General features: G+C 37.4%; 1 protein-coding gene across 4 annotated transcripts in view; it reads right to left on the bottom strand.

The window, feature by feature from the left end:
* The window catches only part of LOC124159504 (carbohydrate-responsive element-binding protein), a 117,909-nt gene that overhangs the window by 7,478 nt on the left and 95,529 nt on the right, over nucleotides 1–14,902 (bottom strand). For 3 of the 4 annotated variants that reach the window (XM_046535356.1, XM_046535358.1, XM_046535355.1), the window contains exons 10-12: nucleotides 12,534–12,722; nucleotides 3,774–3,890; nucleotides 1,009–1,136 (exon numbers count right to left, since the gene is read on the bottom strand). In XM_046535356.1, coding sequence (XP_046391312.1) covers nucleotides 1,009–1,136; nucleotides 3,774–3,890; nucleotides 12,534–12,722 — 434 coding nt within the window. The remainder of the gene's footprint in view (nucleotides 1–1,008; nucleotides 1,137–3,773; nucleotides 3,891–12,533; nucleotides 12,723–14,902) is intronic. The other variant, XM_046535357.1, reaches the window with a different exon arrangement.

The raw sequence follows: 14,902 nt of genomic DNA, 5'->3' as shown, positions 1-14,902 counted from the left end.
CTCCAACTCCTCCCCTTTATTATCAGTTCTGCTGGACTCGGCAAGTAAACCCACTGACCTTGAGGAAACTATTCCTCGTTAGCTTTCCCCTCCCACCATCACCACCTCCTCCCTGCCTTAGCCCCCTCTCCCTAAGCTATATAAGCTCGCAAAATGTTTGTATATTCACCTTGATAATGACAGTGTGTACTGCCGAAACCTAGGTCGGGATTAAAACTCTTGTGGAACATACAAAAGTGTATTTCATTATGTTTCCTAAGACCCATTCAATGGAACCACTAATAGTTCAGAGATGTGTTCACCATTCCGAAGGCCATAAAAAATATGGCATTGAAAAAGGCGGAGCTAGGTACATGGTCTCCCCTTGTTAGTGATATTTTCATCCTCAGTTTCTGCCCCTGTCCTGTATAACGACATAAGTTTCGATCAAATTTAGCTAAGTAACTTGCATCTTATTTTTCTGCTTTTAATAATATTGGCTCACCGGCAGCAAAACTGACTATGTCACCTGGTGATACAATAGTCACAACATCATTATTATGCCATTCACAACCGTTAGTGCCTTTTGTGTAATATTTCAGCCCTGCCACATAAATGGCCAATTCTCATTTGAACAGTGCCTTTTCCATCCATTTGGTGATCAGTTGTGCCTCAATCTTTTCTTGCTACGCCCACTGCTAGATTGCTCACTGAACGGAGTTTATCAAGGAGTTCTATGCTTGTAATACAATTATCATACAATAAAGGGCATTTTCCATTATGCTTATTGGTGAGTGTCTACGCTAAGTGCAAAAAATGATGTCTGAAAAAAATCTGTGAATACGTTAATGCTGCCAATAGCTTAAGACATATGCCACAGATCAAAAAACTGAAAAATGAAGCCTCCCTATTTTCCTAATGTATCACAATCAACAATGAAATAAAATTGGAGAACGAGCCCATAGTGAGATGCACACTAAAAAATACGACAATTGACAATGTTAAAAGAGAGAGAGGATTGACATTCACCTGATAGCAGCATTAAGTCCTTCAATTTCCAGCCTAAGGGTGGCCATATCATTCTTCAACTGCTCCCTTTCGGCTCTCAGCTGTCGGATGTAATCTGCCCCTTTCTGAAGCATAGCAGCCTTACTCAGCTGAAAGGTTGATTAAATATTATGAAAGGACACTGATAATAGGACTGAAATTAAAAATTGGAGAATAAAAAGGCTTTGTAAGAATTGAAAACAAATAATGAAAACTTCAGATGAAAATGAATTTTTAACACTCAAAATTAAGCATATTATACATGCAATCAATAGTTTTAAGTGCAACTTGGCGAAATAGCTTCATTTTACATATAAAACTTTTTAAATTTTAACAACTATAATTTCCAGTTACTGGTTTTGTCGCTGTGTGACATCATCTGGTATTGATAAAGGATATACTAATTCTTAAATGCACACAAGGTCAGTGGAGGTGGAAGGAGGAGGAAGAGGAAGACACCATTTCATTCGCTGGGGGAGGAGTGAGAAGATTTAGGGGTGAGGGGAAAATGGGACAGCAAGAGAACATCATTAAGTAAAATTTGTTTGTTATGTTTACAATTGTAAGAATTTCCATAGATTCTAGAGAATCCAGCTTGGTACCTTCTTCTTCACATTGAGGATCTCCGGAAAAAAAGTGCAGAAATAATTGGCTTTACACAAATGCTTGGCAAAGAAGAAGGAGGGATTGTCGTTTTTAAAACACACTTCATGTTCTTTGTTACAAGCTTTGCAATTTCTTCCGTTTTGTCTAGTATAAATCAATCTCTGCACACATGTCATACTTGATTTTGTAAACCCTACGTAAGGTATTTGTAAACCCTTCCTTAATGTGACTGATTAGTGTTCTAATGAGTACTTGTTTAAATGTACTGGTTTGAATTTACCTGTTGGAAAAATATTTAGTAATACTATTAGAAATACTTCCCAAGAATTGTATTCTATGCCATTTGGCGACTATCTTTTTTGCATGAAAGGTAGGGAAAATGTTTTTCCTGGCTCGTTTGCAGAATTAGCTGAGGTAAAGGTTGCCAATGAGAGTGAGGCGGTATCCTTTGTGGGCTGCTATTTGATTGATTATATTCACTTGTGATAGGGAGGGAAAACCAGCCTTAATGAGGGCAATTTCCACAAAATTCCTTGCTTCTTTTGTGAGGACACTTGTAAACAAATGGCACTCATTGAAGGAAATAAGAATGCATTTCTGTGGTAGAATTTTTGGGGATAGTATATTGGCCAATTCAGCAGAGTTTTTCACACAATACTTACAGAAGAAATTTCTATACTGGAGTATAATTATGCCCTGTCATTGAGCTAAAAGGTGGTTAGAACCAATTCATTTGAAACCACAGGTCGTACGGCGATGTTTAATTCGTAGGTTTTGGTAGACCAAAGACACGAGGCATCAATGGGTTCATCTGTGTGAGCCTATTTGTATCCTTGGGTTGGAATAACAATGAAAAGGAACTGATGGCATTTGTGCATTCTTTCTGAAAATTGGAGCGGGATCAACTTAAAGTTCAATGATGACTATACAAGCGGTCCATGACTTTTGCACACAATGCATTCCTGAAAACATGCATGAAAGTCGAACCATTGAGTTCCATGCTACAAAATTAGGGGTAACGTTCCAAAAGAGTGAAATATACATACTAAAACCTAATTTTTTGCACGGATTTTACTTTTATTAACCAATGTTCAATAATAAATTAATAAAATTCCTCACATTACATAATGTATTTCAAAAATACGCAGAAAATGTGAATAAAAGTTAAAAAGACAAGAATTCCGTTGCAGGTACCAATTGAAACTTCCTCTCGGTGTTTAAGTTGACATTCCACTTATAATGTCCATCATTAATAAAAAGTCATATCAAGAAGCATTAAAAAAATGCAACTATTGAACCCTCACTGTTGATACCTTTACATTTTTACATCTTGTTTTCCTCGGAGGGTGACATCTCATCACATCATATTTCAGGATTGCGTATATTTCACATGTTATTCAAAAAAGACATACCGAATTCCAATATTCCTTACAATATCATTGCTGAAGGTTTAAATGTAGTGCATGAATTAAATAGCACTCAAACGGAAAAACACTATCAGAAAGAAGCACTTTTATTTATTAATTTTATTGAAAGCTGTGTGATGGCGTCTAGTCAACTTTTTGGAAAATATCTCCAATGAAGGCTGAACTACAGCTTTCTTCTTCTCTTAATGAAGAAGCCTAGAGCAGTCAGTGTCTCTCTAAAAAAGAAATCACCTTGATTAAAGTCGCCACTGCGATCGTAAACATTTTTATTGTCCACATGTATTGCTGAACGAAACAGTTGGGATACGCAGCAAACATTGCCGGAATTTCAAAAAATTACAGACAAACGTTTGAAAGTCCGAATTTAGCATACGAATGTCAAGTAAAATGTGTCAATTTGGAATGTACGAAAGCGTGAATTGTACAAAAGCCGAGGACCGCCTGTATGAGGTATAGTTCCACCCTGACATATGATATAATTGAAAAAAATACCTTCCCCACATACTGGTAGAAAACAAAGGAACTATGATATATTACTACCAAATTTGGATGGTGTCGTCAATAAAACATTAGAAACAGCACGTGAAAACAATCATGCGGGCAGTGGTAGCAAACGACAATGCTTTCCAATGTCAAAATGATCCATATGATAAGTGAGTCAGATTATAACATAAATCAGAGTTTGAAGATAATAAATAATAGCATGTCACTCACCTTGGTGTTCGGGTTTTGACTGAGCTGTGGAATGAGGGAATGGAGCATATCAAATCCATTTTTAATGTTACATCTCCGCTTCTGCTCAGCATTGATATGACAAACACGACGGTGCTCCTATAAAGAGACAATTTGAAGAAATTAGATTATTCCTTCCAGGAAAAGAAACATACACAAAAGAAATATCAATGAAATATCAACAGCCAAAATTAGCAAATATCATCAAAAATCAAGTATCAAAAGAAATATCAACAGCCTATGAAGGCTTATTTTCCCTTTTGGTTCAAGCAAAAAAAAATAAGACCATCAGTAATTATTAACCCACAGATCACAAGAAAAATAAATTATGAGCTTACTACAGAGGAATTGAACTGTCCTATGGATAATTTACTTAAATGCCTTAAATTCTTTAAAGGTTACATTCTTATGGAGGTGTATGCTTTGCCTTTAAATTTCATTTGGTTTCCTTCACATCAAAGTCCCTTCCAAAAGTTAAAATTTATCTAGAGAAGCAATACGGTTAACCCCAATTGTAACTCACAGGACATTAGTTCATTATTCAATCTGTTATGATACCTAAATTTTATTCGTTAAAAAAATGGCTTTAAAAAGAAATTCTTACACAAAACTCAAAGGCTTCTGCTATTTTGGAAGAGAATTTTAACATGGAACCCCTGGGAGAGATGTATGACATGATTTGCATTATTGTACCAGGCATGAGCACGACGATAATGATGTGCAATAAAGAATTTTAAAATACTTTCACACACAAAAATAGTCAAACACTGACCACTGCAAGGTCATCTAAAGTTATTTTAGAAAGTTGGTCACAAGGTCTGATGAAAATATTTCAATAAGGAGCAGAAACAATAAAAATGATGAATACCTAAGGAAAAAAAAGAATGGATCCATAGAATGTTCAGTAAGGGGTAGTTCATGTATGTTGTAATCTGTTTTAAGGGTGGTAGGGAAGACAATCTCTACTGAAGATGGGAGTCGTGGTAAAGTACAGCCATCGCTTGGCTTTACACTCAAATTTCTTACACATTACATAGAGTACATCGATAATATAGAAGGTTAATCATACAGTCAAACCTCTTTATAACAAATTTCTTGGGACCACAAAAAAATTTTCTTGTACAGAGGTATTTGCTGTATAAAGGGTGACCAATCACAACGTACGAAAAAGATAACTAAGGGGATTATTGACTGATATGTAATAATTTATGATATGCTATTGACTCAGTGATGTGGAAAGCTTTTATCTTTTACATACATAACTGGAGTAAATGTGAAAGTTTTTCAGTGCTTCAGGTGTTCAGTAATTTTGCCAATGCTATGCTGCCAGAGTTTACAACATACTATTTCAGCCGAAATATTTCCTTGGTTCTTCCACCATTGTTCCGTGGAAACTAACCTAGAAATGGATTAAATAAAGGATATTCCTGTGAAATGCAGAATAACATTGAGCCTCCTCTTAAAAAATGGAGAGTAGCGGACTGGGTAAACATTTAGCTAACAATAGACTGCTCATCGAGAGTACACTTGAAAGGGGCAAAAGCCATCGATGATGGCCATTCTCACAAAATAGTTCCCCTGAATCAGACCACTATGCAACTACTTATGTAGAACTGCACAATAAATAACGGCTCTCCTCTTTTGAAAAGCGAAAGTCGATAAATATTAAGCTAACAATAGGTTGCCCACTGCGAGAGTTGAAAGGTGCATAAGCCTTCAATGAAAAACATTCCAATGAAACATCGAATAGCTACCCTCAGAGAATACCTTGTGTCACATGATCTTTGAAGTTAAATTCAAGATGTGAAAGATAAGGAAGTCCCTCGTGATTTAGGGATGATCATTAGATCGAATCCGGTGCAAAAAATTATCTGGAGTCGGGTGGGAGAGCAAAACATTACATGAAGACAAATCATTTGGTTTTCGAGCCGAAGGTCCTGATGCTGTATTATTGGAAGAATGCCAATAAAGAAGAGCCACTAAGTAGATTCAATCAACTTTTGCTAAAAGTTCATTTAAATATTCTTAGTGATGAGTAGAAATTCAAAGATTTGGGTAATTATTTGCATGAGCCTATTCCATAATTAGAAAAAATCTGGGCTTTGTGATGACGATAAAATAAAATATGCACTTGAACAACACAAGCTTCCAAAGTCTTATTCTGTTAGCACAAGTGGTGACGATAAAATAAAATACGCACTTGAACAACGCAAGCTTCTACAGTCTTCTTCTGCTAGCATTACCAACTAGTTCTATCGCAATTCACATCACTGATGAAGAGGATTAATATAAACATAAGTAAAAATAATTATTTCGTTTCAAATAGTTAGAAAATCAACTTGAGACAAAAAAATTCTTTTGTTCCACAGAATTTTTTGCAGTAAAGAGGTTTGTTCTGCAGAGAATGAATATGTATTGTTGTCTTGGGAGGAAAATCTCAATATAATTATTTTTTCATCGTAGGGAGGACATATTTTCTACACAAGTTTGATCTTCAGAGGTTTCACTGTATGTACTAATAATAATACTTGATAAATTCAAACTTCACTAATTAAATTAATCTTTTCCCTACTATACACGTATACATATATACGTGTGGACGTTTCCTGACCTGGGAGACGGCGGCCGTATATTTACGTGTGAGATTTTGCTAGCCAGGAGAACGAAAGCAGTATATACATACGTTTTCTAGCTCTCCCCCTTTCAGGAAGGTCGCGGGTTTACAACGTCTTTGTCTCGGGACCCAACCCTGCGGGGTTAAGGATTAACCCTTGGAATCCGGGAGCAAGTACCCGGACCCCTCATCCTTTATAACCCCTCTTAGCGGTAAAGGACAGTGGACATTCAATTGTTTATCCAGTCCGGTTTCGAAATAAATATTCGTTCATTTCTCAAGAAAAATAAACTAAGAATTGAATTAAATGTCTTTTGAGCAGAGTTTACAATTTTTAAATGAATTTCTATGATAAATTTTAACTTATATCTCGATTTATGTATAAACATAAACATGGAAATTGTTGCTGCATTAAATGCGTTAATAATGGCCTTAGAACTTCGTTTGAAATTTGACAATGCTCAGATAAAAATGAGGAATTCAATTCAACGTCTGCAATTTACGTGAAAGCAACAATTATCCATTTGCTAAATACATATAAGCAATACATAAGTTGACCGCAAACCAATTCTGCAGGTATGGTCGTAAACCCGGAAAGGAGGGAGCACAACTACTCTCGGAGTCCGAGATAATGCGAAGTCCCTACGTGAAGGGGTCGAAAAAGGTTCAGCGAGACCCTTCTTAACGAATGCCCTCCAAAAATGCTCCGTACCACGAAAAAGAAGAGACTCTTGGGGCTCAGTACAGCAGTCATGCTAAGACGAAAACTCCGCCGTCTCGAAAGGGTTAAGAAGAAAATACTGCTAAGTACTTAATGGATCTCTTAACGGTGTAATAATGTTACATTTCTAAAGACATATTTCAAAATTAGTTAGAATTATTTGGTTTCTTTATTCTATAATAATAATAATAAAATAAAAGAAGGCTACAAATCTTACGTAAACAAATGGTGGGAGGGGTTTGATAAATTCTTATGTTTACTAACATGGGGGGTAGGGGGTCAACAACGGCCAAAAAGGTGTACTAAATACCTGATCCCTCCCTAAGAGCATAAACAGACATGTACAAACATCTGCATCTATCAAGAGGAAAAACTAATCTGCAAAGGATTTTTTGGGTAGACTAATCTAAATCAGGTCACCAAATCCTACAAGCAAGAGACAAAATCAAACTTCTATCCACTGATAGCCATTCCAAACCACAGCAGAGGATTGCCCACCACTGCTCATTAAAATATCATCTCATCTGTCACAAAATTAGCAGCAATTCATAAGAAAAACAATAATACAATGAGTTAGGTATCCAAAATTTAAATGGGTAACTATGATAGATTTCAGTCCTACTTCATTTAAAAATATAAAGATATTCATAATGATTTAACATGTAATACGTAGACTGATAGTAAAAGCACATTTCATATCATATGCTGTAACATTTAAATATACCGCTGAATCCAACATGCTACAAGGTAGGTTATTCTGGTTTTGCAACAGATCAATGATGACATGATGGCTGCTGACGTTTTGGAAAGCTATTTGGTATCCATCCACAGAGCTGATGTCACATCTATGCCAAATACATAGTAACTCTCAGTCATACAGTCTTCTCTGATTGGCTGGTTTGTGCCTCTTGTGGCCCACTCAGATCATCCTCAAGAGAAGACTATAAATAACAAACAACCACACACACCTGACATCATCTTTGAGGATAAAAAAAAACTTGGTTTCAGAAATGTCGGCAGCCATGTCATCATTGACCAATAGAAAACCTGAACAACCTTCCAAAATGCTATACACCAAGAAAACAAGAGAAAATACTGCATTTAAGATGCTACAACTTACTACCGTAAGTTGGGGCGAGTTCGGACACGCGGGGCGAGTCCGGACGATCGCGCCGGCTGATGCTTACATTGTATTTCCTTCCGACTTTCGCTTTGTAATACACTGTAATCATGGCTTTAAGACAAAGAAAGGTACAATGTATCATATTACGTATAAAAGCGATGGATCTGTCGCTTTTGGTCACAGTTCATCCGATTAGTTTGCAGCGCAACATTAGAGTGAAAAATCTTACCGGCGAAAAGAAACATCTCTCCTCTTTGGTAAGTACTGCTGAATGTAATAATACTCAATTCCTCCAAAAGCTGTGCTATTTCTCATTAAGTGTGAAAAATTTCGTGTATATATTTCGAATACTCTATTTATTAGAGCGCGTTATTTGATTTCATGCACCTAGCTCCGAGGGCAGAATGGTGAGAAATTACGCAAGGGTCGTTGGAGGCCGGCGCTCACACGGACACGACAACCAACAAATTGAGAAGGCTGTTGAGGCTGTGAAATCTGGAAGAATGAGTCTTCGGGGGGCCTGCAAGGAGTTTGGAGTGCCAAAATCCACAGTTCACGACATATTGAAGGATAAACACCCAAAGAAATCTGGAGGACAAACGGTTTTATCCGCCAAGGAAGAGGACCAGCTAGCGCAAGGGATTCTCAAATGTGCCGAGTGGGGCATTCCCTTGCGAGCAATAGACTTAAGGTTAGTCGTTCGGGAATACCTGAACAGGATGGGACGAAAAGAAAAAGTTTTTAAAGACAACTTTCCGGGAATGGAATGGGTTCGTGGTTTCTTGTCAAGACGGCGGGAACTCACCGTGCGTTTGGGAGAGAACATTAAGAGAGACCGCGCAGCAGTGACAAGGGAAGTTCTGGAAAAATACTTTAATAATTTAGAGGTGGTTTTAAATGGTGTTCCTCCGGAAAATATTGTCAACTACGATGAGACTAATTTCAGTGACGATCCTGGAAAGTCCCGGGTGATTGTTAAGAGGGGGGAGAAACATCCGTCAGTGATTAAGGTCACCAGCAAAACGAGTGTTTCTGTAATGATCGCCGCATCAGCGAGCGGGGAACTTTTACCCCCATACACGGTATATAAAGCCGTTCACTTGTATCCTACCTGGGTAGAAGGCGGCATTGAGGGATCGAGGTTCAATAGGAATATTAGTGGATGGTTTGACATCACAACCTTCGAAGACTGGTTCACCACGACGTGCGTGCCATTCTTCAAAAACAGGCAGGGGCCGAAAGTTATGATTGGGGACAATCTATCGAGTCACCTCTCGGTGGAAGTAATTAGGAAGTGTGAAGAAATGGGAATAGACTTTGTCATGCTTCCACCTAATTCGACCCATTTATGCCAGCCCCTCGATGTAGCTTTTTTTAGACCTCTCAAAATTGCATGGCGAAAATGTTTAGACCAGTGGAAGCGCAAAAATCGTGGCGTTCTTCCGAAAAGTGAGTTCCCCAGGTTATTAAAGTCTGCCTTTGAGTCCATGGTATCTTCATTGTCTCCCAATATTTGTGCAGGGTTTAGAGCCACGGGAATTTTTCCATTCGACAAAAGTCGAGTCATTAGTAAAGTCCCCTCTTTAAATCCAAAGGAAAATTCTGACGCAGCCTCCAATGCTTGGTCCAACGCATTTCTGGAGATGTTAGCATCATCCCGCGCAGAAACACCAGAGGGTAGAAAATCGCGGGGGAAGAAACTAAATGTTGAAGCAGGAAAAAGTGTGAGTGCTGAAATTAAAAATGAATCTGTTTGTGATGATGTGGTTGACATTTCCTCAGAGAAAAATCTGTCTGTTGATGAGGTTTTGGCATCGCATGTCAACAATGAAGTCGATTTTGAAATTCCCGGCTCTCTCACAGAAAATTCGTTCGTGTTATTAAAATTTGGGACCAATAAACGAGATAGGCTGTTTGTAGGGAAAGTGATTGAAGTCTGCTCCAACAAAAAAATCCTTGTGCAGTGCCTTCGAAAAAAAAAATACAGCGAAGGAAACTTATTTCAGGTTTCCAGATGTTGCTGACGAGTGCATAGTGGGAAAATCGCAAATTGTTCGTCAGCTTGCTCCGCCAAGGGACTTGCGAAGGGGCCGCTTCGTTTTTAGTTCTTTAAGTGATGCTAATGATGTCGATTAATATGTCAAATTTTGTATCTGATTGTCATTAAAAATTCATTATTAAAACTGGTGAAAAATTGATATTATTGTAAATTTTTTCATTTCCGTTTTCATCGACAACCATTTCGAGGCCTCGGAATTTAACCTGAGCTATTTGGTTCGATTGAGAGTTTAACCTAAAGAAATTTCTTGTTTCAATGATACTTATTTCATACCAAAGAGTTAAATTAAAACTCCGTCTGTATTTAATGTATAAAATTGACGCGAAATGCCACCATATGTTAGTCCACATCTATCAATGCAACACTCGCGAGATATGCGATTCGCTTTTCAATTTCAACAAATTTGCTGATAGTAAAATAAAAATAAAAGCTCATAGTTGCCGTTTAACATCACCAAGATAAGTAGAAAGTAATATTTTTAATAAATTAACATGTTTTAAGAAAAATATTTCGTTCACAACAACATTAACGCTAACAACTCGCATGCGTCCGAACTCGCCCCAAAACGTGAGGCTTGTTCGAATGGTGTTATTGATCATTTTTCGAAGTTAAATCTAAGACAATATCTTATGATTCATTTGCTTAGTATTTTCAAAGGATTAAGGATTTTAAATTTCGATTTTCACGCATTTTGACAAGTTTTTCGATGCGTAAATCGCATTTATATGTAAAAAAAGTGTCCGAACTCGCCCCAACTTACGGTACATATTTATTTTCATTGCACAAAGGTATACAAAGATGGAACAGAATTGACTAATGAACTTCTAAAAGGATTTTTTCATAGAAAGATCTTTCAGCAACACACTATTAAACACAGAGAAGATGTATAAGAGAAGGAAAATAATGCCTTTACTTCAGAATTGAGGTGACAAACATTGAGCACAAAATCTCAATGGATGTAGACAGCAAAAATCCTAGCAAATTAGAACATGTGGAAGAGAAAAATACATTAAGTACATAGTAGCTTAACTATCATGCTACAATTTACCTCACCATCCACCCATCAAATACTAGAGCTAAAGACTACGGCTTCATTCTTTTTTTTTTTTTAATCGTTCCCAATTCGAACAAGGGTTTTCTGCCTGTAGTCATAAAATTTTCATTTTAGAATCACTAAATTACAATGAATCACCAATAAAGGCAGATGCAACTTATAGAATTTGACCTACACCCTTTCTACTATAAAATTGTACCATTTTCTCCAGAAAAAATAGCTAATTGAGTAAAAATGAGTTTGTGGAGAATGATAAATTTCTAGCCTGCCACATTAAATGTGGTGAAATTCACAATATATTCCATGGGAGAAAATACCGCTCGACTGAAAATCAAGCCATGGATCTTGGTTCTCAACCCTTTAAGTGCCAGCCTGCTTATCCATTGGTATATATGAGAAAAATTCCAGCGGCCCAGATAGACCGGTGTTTTTGAATTGATTTTACAATGAAACATTATTCCCAAGTAGTGCAGAAGATATTAGAGCATGAGTGAACTTTTTAATTAATGACATAAGTATTGGAAGAGTAATTAAAAATGAATTAGCTTCAATACATTCACAATAGAATTTTTATAAAATTATAAGTAAAATCGCACAAATCAGTCAAAAAAAGCCATGGCATTCTTCGTAAAAACCAGGCAACACATGCTGGCACTAAAAGGATCGCGTAGCTGATAAATTAGTGAGTGCAATTCAGGCAAAGACGTGTTACCAGTAATAAAGTGGCCATCTCGTCAGATATTTTTTGATACAAATTTTGAAAAAAAACAAGAAATGCTTAATGGCCTTCAAGTGGTTTCCCCAAAAGTGTCTCAAAATATTCCCACTGATAAAGCAATTTTCCAAGTTTTATTGACATTAGTATTAAGCAACACACACACAGGGTACTTCTAAGCCAAATGGGATCCAGCAAAGCATGCAAAAAAAACAACAGCCACAACCATCAAAGCTCATGCCAAAAATCTAAGAAAGAGTACTTATGGATTATTTAACATTATGCATCAAAATTATAAATATTTCAATTCCTAGTGAAAACTTAGTAAAACTCACGTACAGGGGTAATTAGCAAGTGCTGCAAGCAGAGGTCTTTCTCAGGAGAGAACAAACTGTAATCTAATTAACAAATTCTACTTCAAATGCAGTCATTAAATAGATATTTAACTGTGACAACCTTGTAATGCACTCGTTCAGTGTCTGTCTTGGGCCGAAATGGTCGAGGGGGAGACAGAGGTCCCCCCGTGTTGCCTTCCGACTGCCGTCCCGGTGACGGAGATTGAGCAGGTGACGAAAACTCACTTCCCCTTTGTCCAGCCCCTTCCCCTGGGGACTCGGGACTTTCCAACACCATTGGGCTCACCACCTAGCCCACAGGAGGAGGACGACTCATTGATTAAGGACACTACTAATACTGACACTTAAATTCACCAATCACAGTTGAAAATTGAATAGAAACAAAAGTTTGTTCAAAAAAAAAATAAAACGTAAATGCTTCCAAGTGAAAAACTTATCCTTACCATTAAGTGGAACCCAAAGATTCTAGCGAGATGATGTGGAATCTGTCCAAATTAGGAATAACTAAGTGCAATTTACCATAAAAATAATTTTTACGGCAAATAAATACACATGGCAACATAAAGGGCAGACAGGAAAAGATTTCAGCACAAGATTCAATGAGCAAAGAAAGTGCATCACCCAAGGGAGCTCAATATCCACGAGGACCAAACATAATATAGAGGCAGCAGCCACAATTCCCATTTAAAAAATAAAGCACCCCATAAACACACGTAAAAGGGAAGATCCCTTGGAGAAAGTATAGATCCTCTAATGTAAAAATTCCCATGTTTCCTCACTCAACATCCATCTATCATTTCAAATTCCCCACTTCTTTAAAACATTGTTTTCAAGGACAGCGTCAACAATCCAAAGAGCGCCCCACTATGAGCCATGCATTAAAACTTATCATCATGACCCCACGCCTTCCCTCGGAAGAACCCTCCTTAGATTGGCTCACGTGCCAATCAAAGCCTGCCTAGAGGACGCTCTCCCCCACTGCCAAATCACCAATGACCTTAGGTGACGACAGCCCCAAATTTCACCAGAGCGAGAGGGAGAGAAGAGGACCATGATGAGTTTTAGAATGCTTCTGTTCTATGCCACATTGCAATTTTAAAATCCCTGCACCACCCCGCTCTCACCCATGTGTCCGTGTCGCCTTGTTTGCTTTTTCCATGCATCACATGTCTCCTCTCCTTCCCACTGCCCCCTCCCACACTTCCCCCTCTCCCCTCCTCCCCATCCCTGCCATCTCACCCTCCAATCTTTGCCATTTGCTTTTTATTTCATCTCATTTCCTCACACCTTCATCCGATATATTATTAAATTACCCACGCTAAATACCATTCACACTTTGAAGATGATGTTGCAGCATTGAAACCTGGGTCAAATTAAAAACTTCCTTTCATGGAATATCCACTTTGGTATTCCAACACTATCATTACTACATTAGCTAATCTATCGCACAGGAATCTGCATAAACGAGGATTTGCCAAGGAAACCTGAGAATATTAATTCACTTTATGAAAACAGTTCTGCACATCTTGTTTTCATTTTTCTTCTACATACTATTCTTTTGCGTTTTTCAATAAATCAATCGTAATGATTCCTTCATACTGCATCCATTCTGAGGAGCAAGAGATAATGGTAAGGTTGTGGTAAAAATGATTGAGACACTAGAATTCAGGGGAAAAATATTTGAATTTGAAAAAAGCCTGAGGTTGCCTTACAATGTTGCCTCTTCCTTATTTATTGAACTCAACATTTACCATGAAGGAAAAGATTGGTGACCAAGAAGAAAAAAATTGGTATGAGTCAATACCTTCAGAGTTAGAAACATGCCTCTATGATTGTTTGGTAGCAGCAACAGTCAAACAGTCTATATTGCACTGATATGCATGGTGGCCATCTTCCTCATTTAGTTATGTAACTTCACTCTGCTACACCTCACTGCTAGCAACTGAAAGCTTTGTTTACTTTAACTTCGAGCATTAGTTATGGTATTTAGTGCCTTGAGTTGCAAATATGAAGAACCTAATGCAATTGTGTTATTGTATACATTATGGAAAGCTCTGACAGTATGTGATGCCATAAAATTTGTGCAAGTAAGAAGGCATTGAAGGCAAACTGCTTCGTGGAAATGAAAGATAAATATTAATAAAATCAGAATCTTAAACGTTTTGCTGTCAGGAACTTATTATTGCCTTGTCATGCTGTCAATAAGAAAAGGAAACATAATCCAAGCAAACAGGGCCTGTGAGGTCAGAGCACAATTTTGCTCCTTGAAATCAATTTTTTTAAAATCGTGTTTCATCATCAAGTACAAACTTGCTATTTACATTGTCATGCTGTCAATATCATGCTTACACATAACCCAAGCGAACAGGGCCTGTGAGGTCAGAGCAAGTTTTTGTTCCTTCAATATCGATTTTGCAAAAATCATAACTTGAATGCCTTATTTTATTTACAATATAGAACAAATGAAGG

Source organism: Ischnura elegans, chromosome 5, assembly GCF_921293095.1.
Source record: "Ischnura elegans chromosome 5, ioIscEleg1.1, whole genome shotgun sequence".
NCBI classification, from domain to species: Eukaryota; Metazoa; Arthropoda; class Insecta; order Odonata; family Coenagrionidae; genus Ischnura; species Ischnura elegans.
Note: the sequence above shows the minus strand (reverse complement) of the source record. Positions and strands in the feature narration are given on the sequence as shown.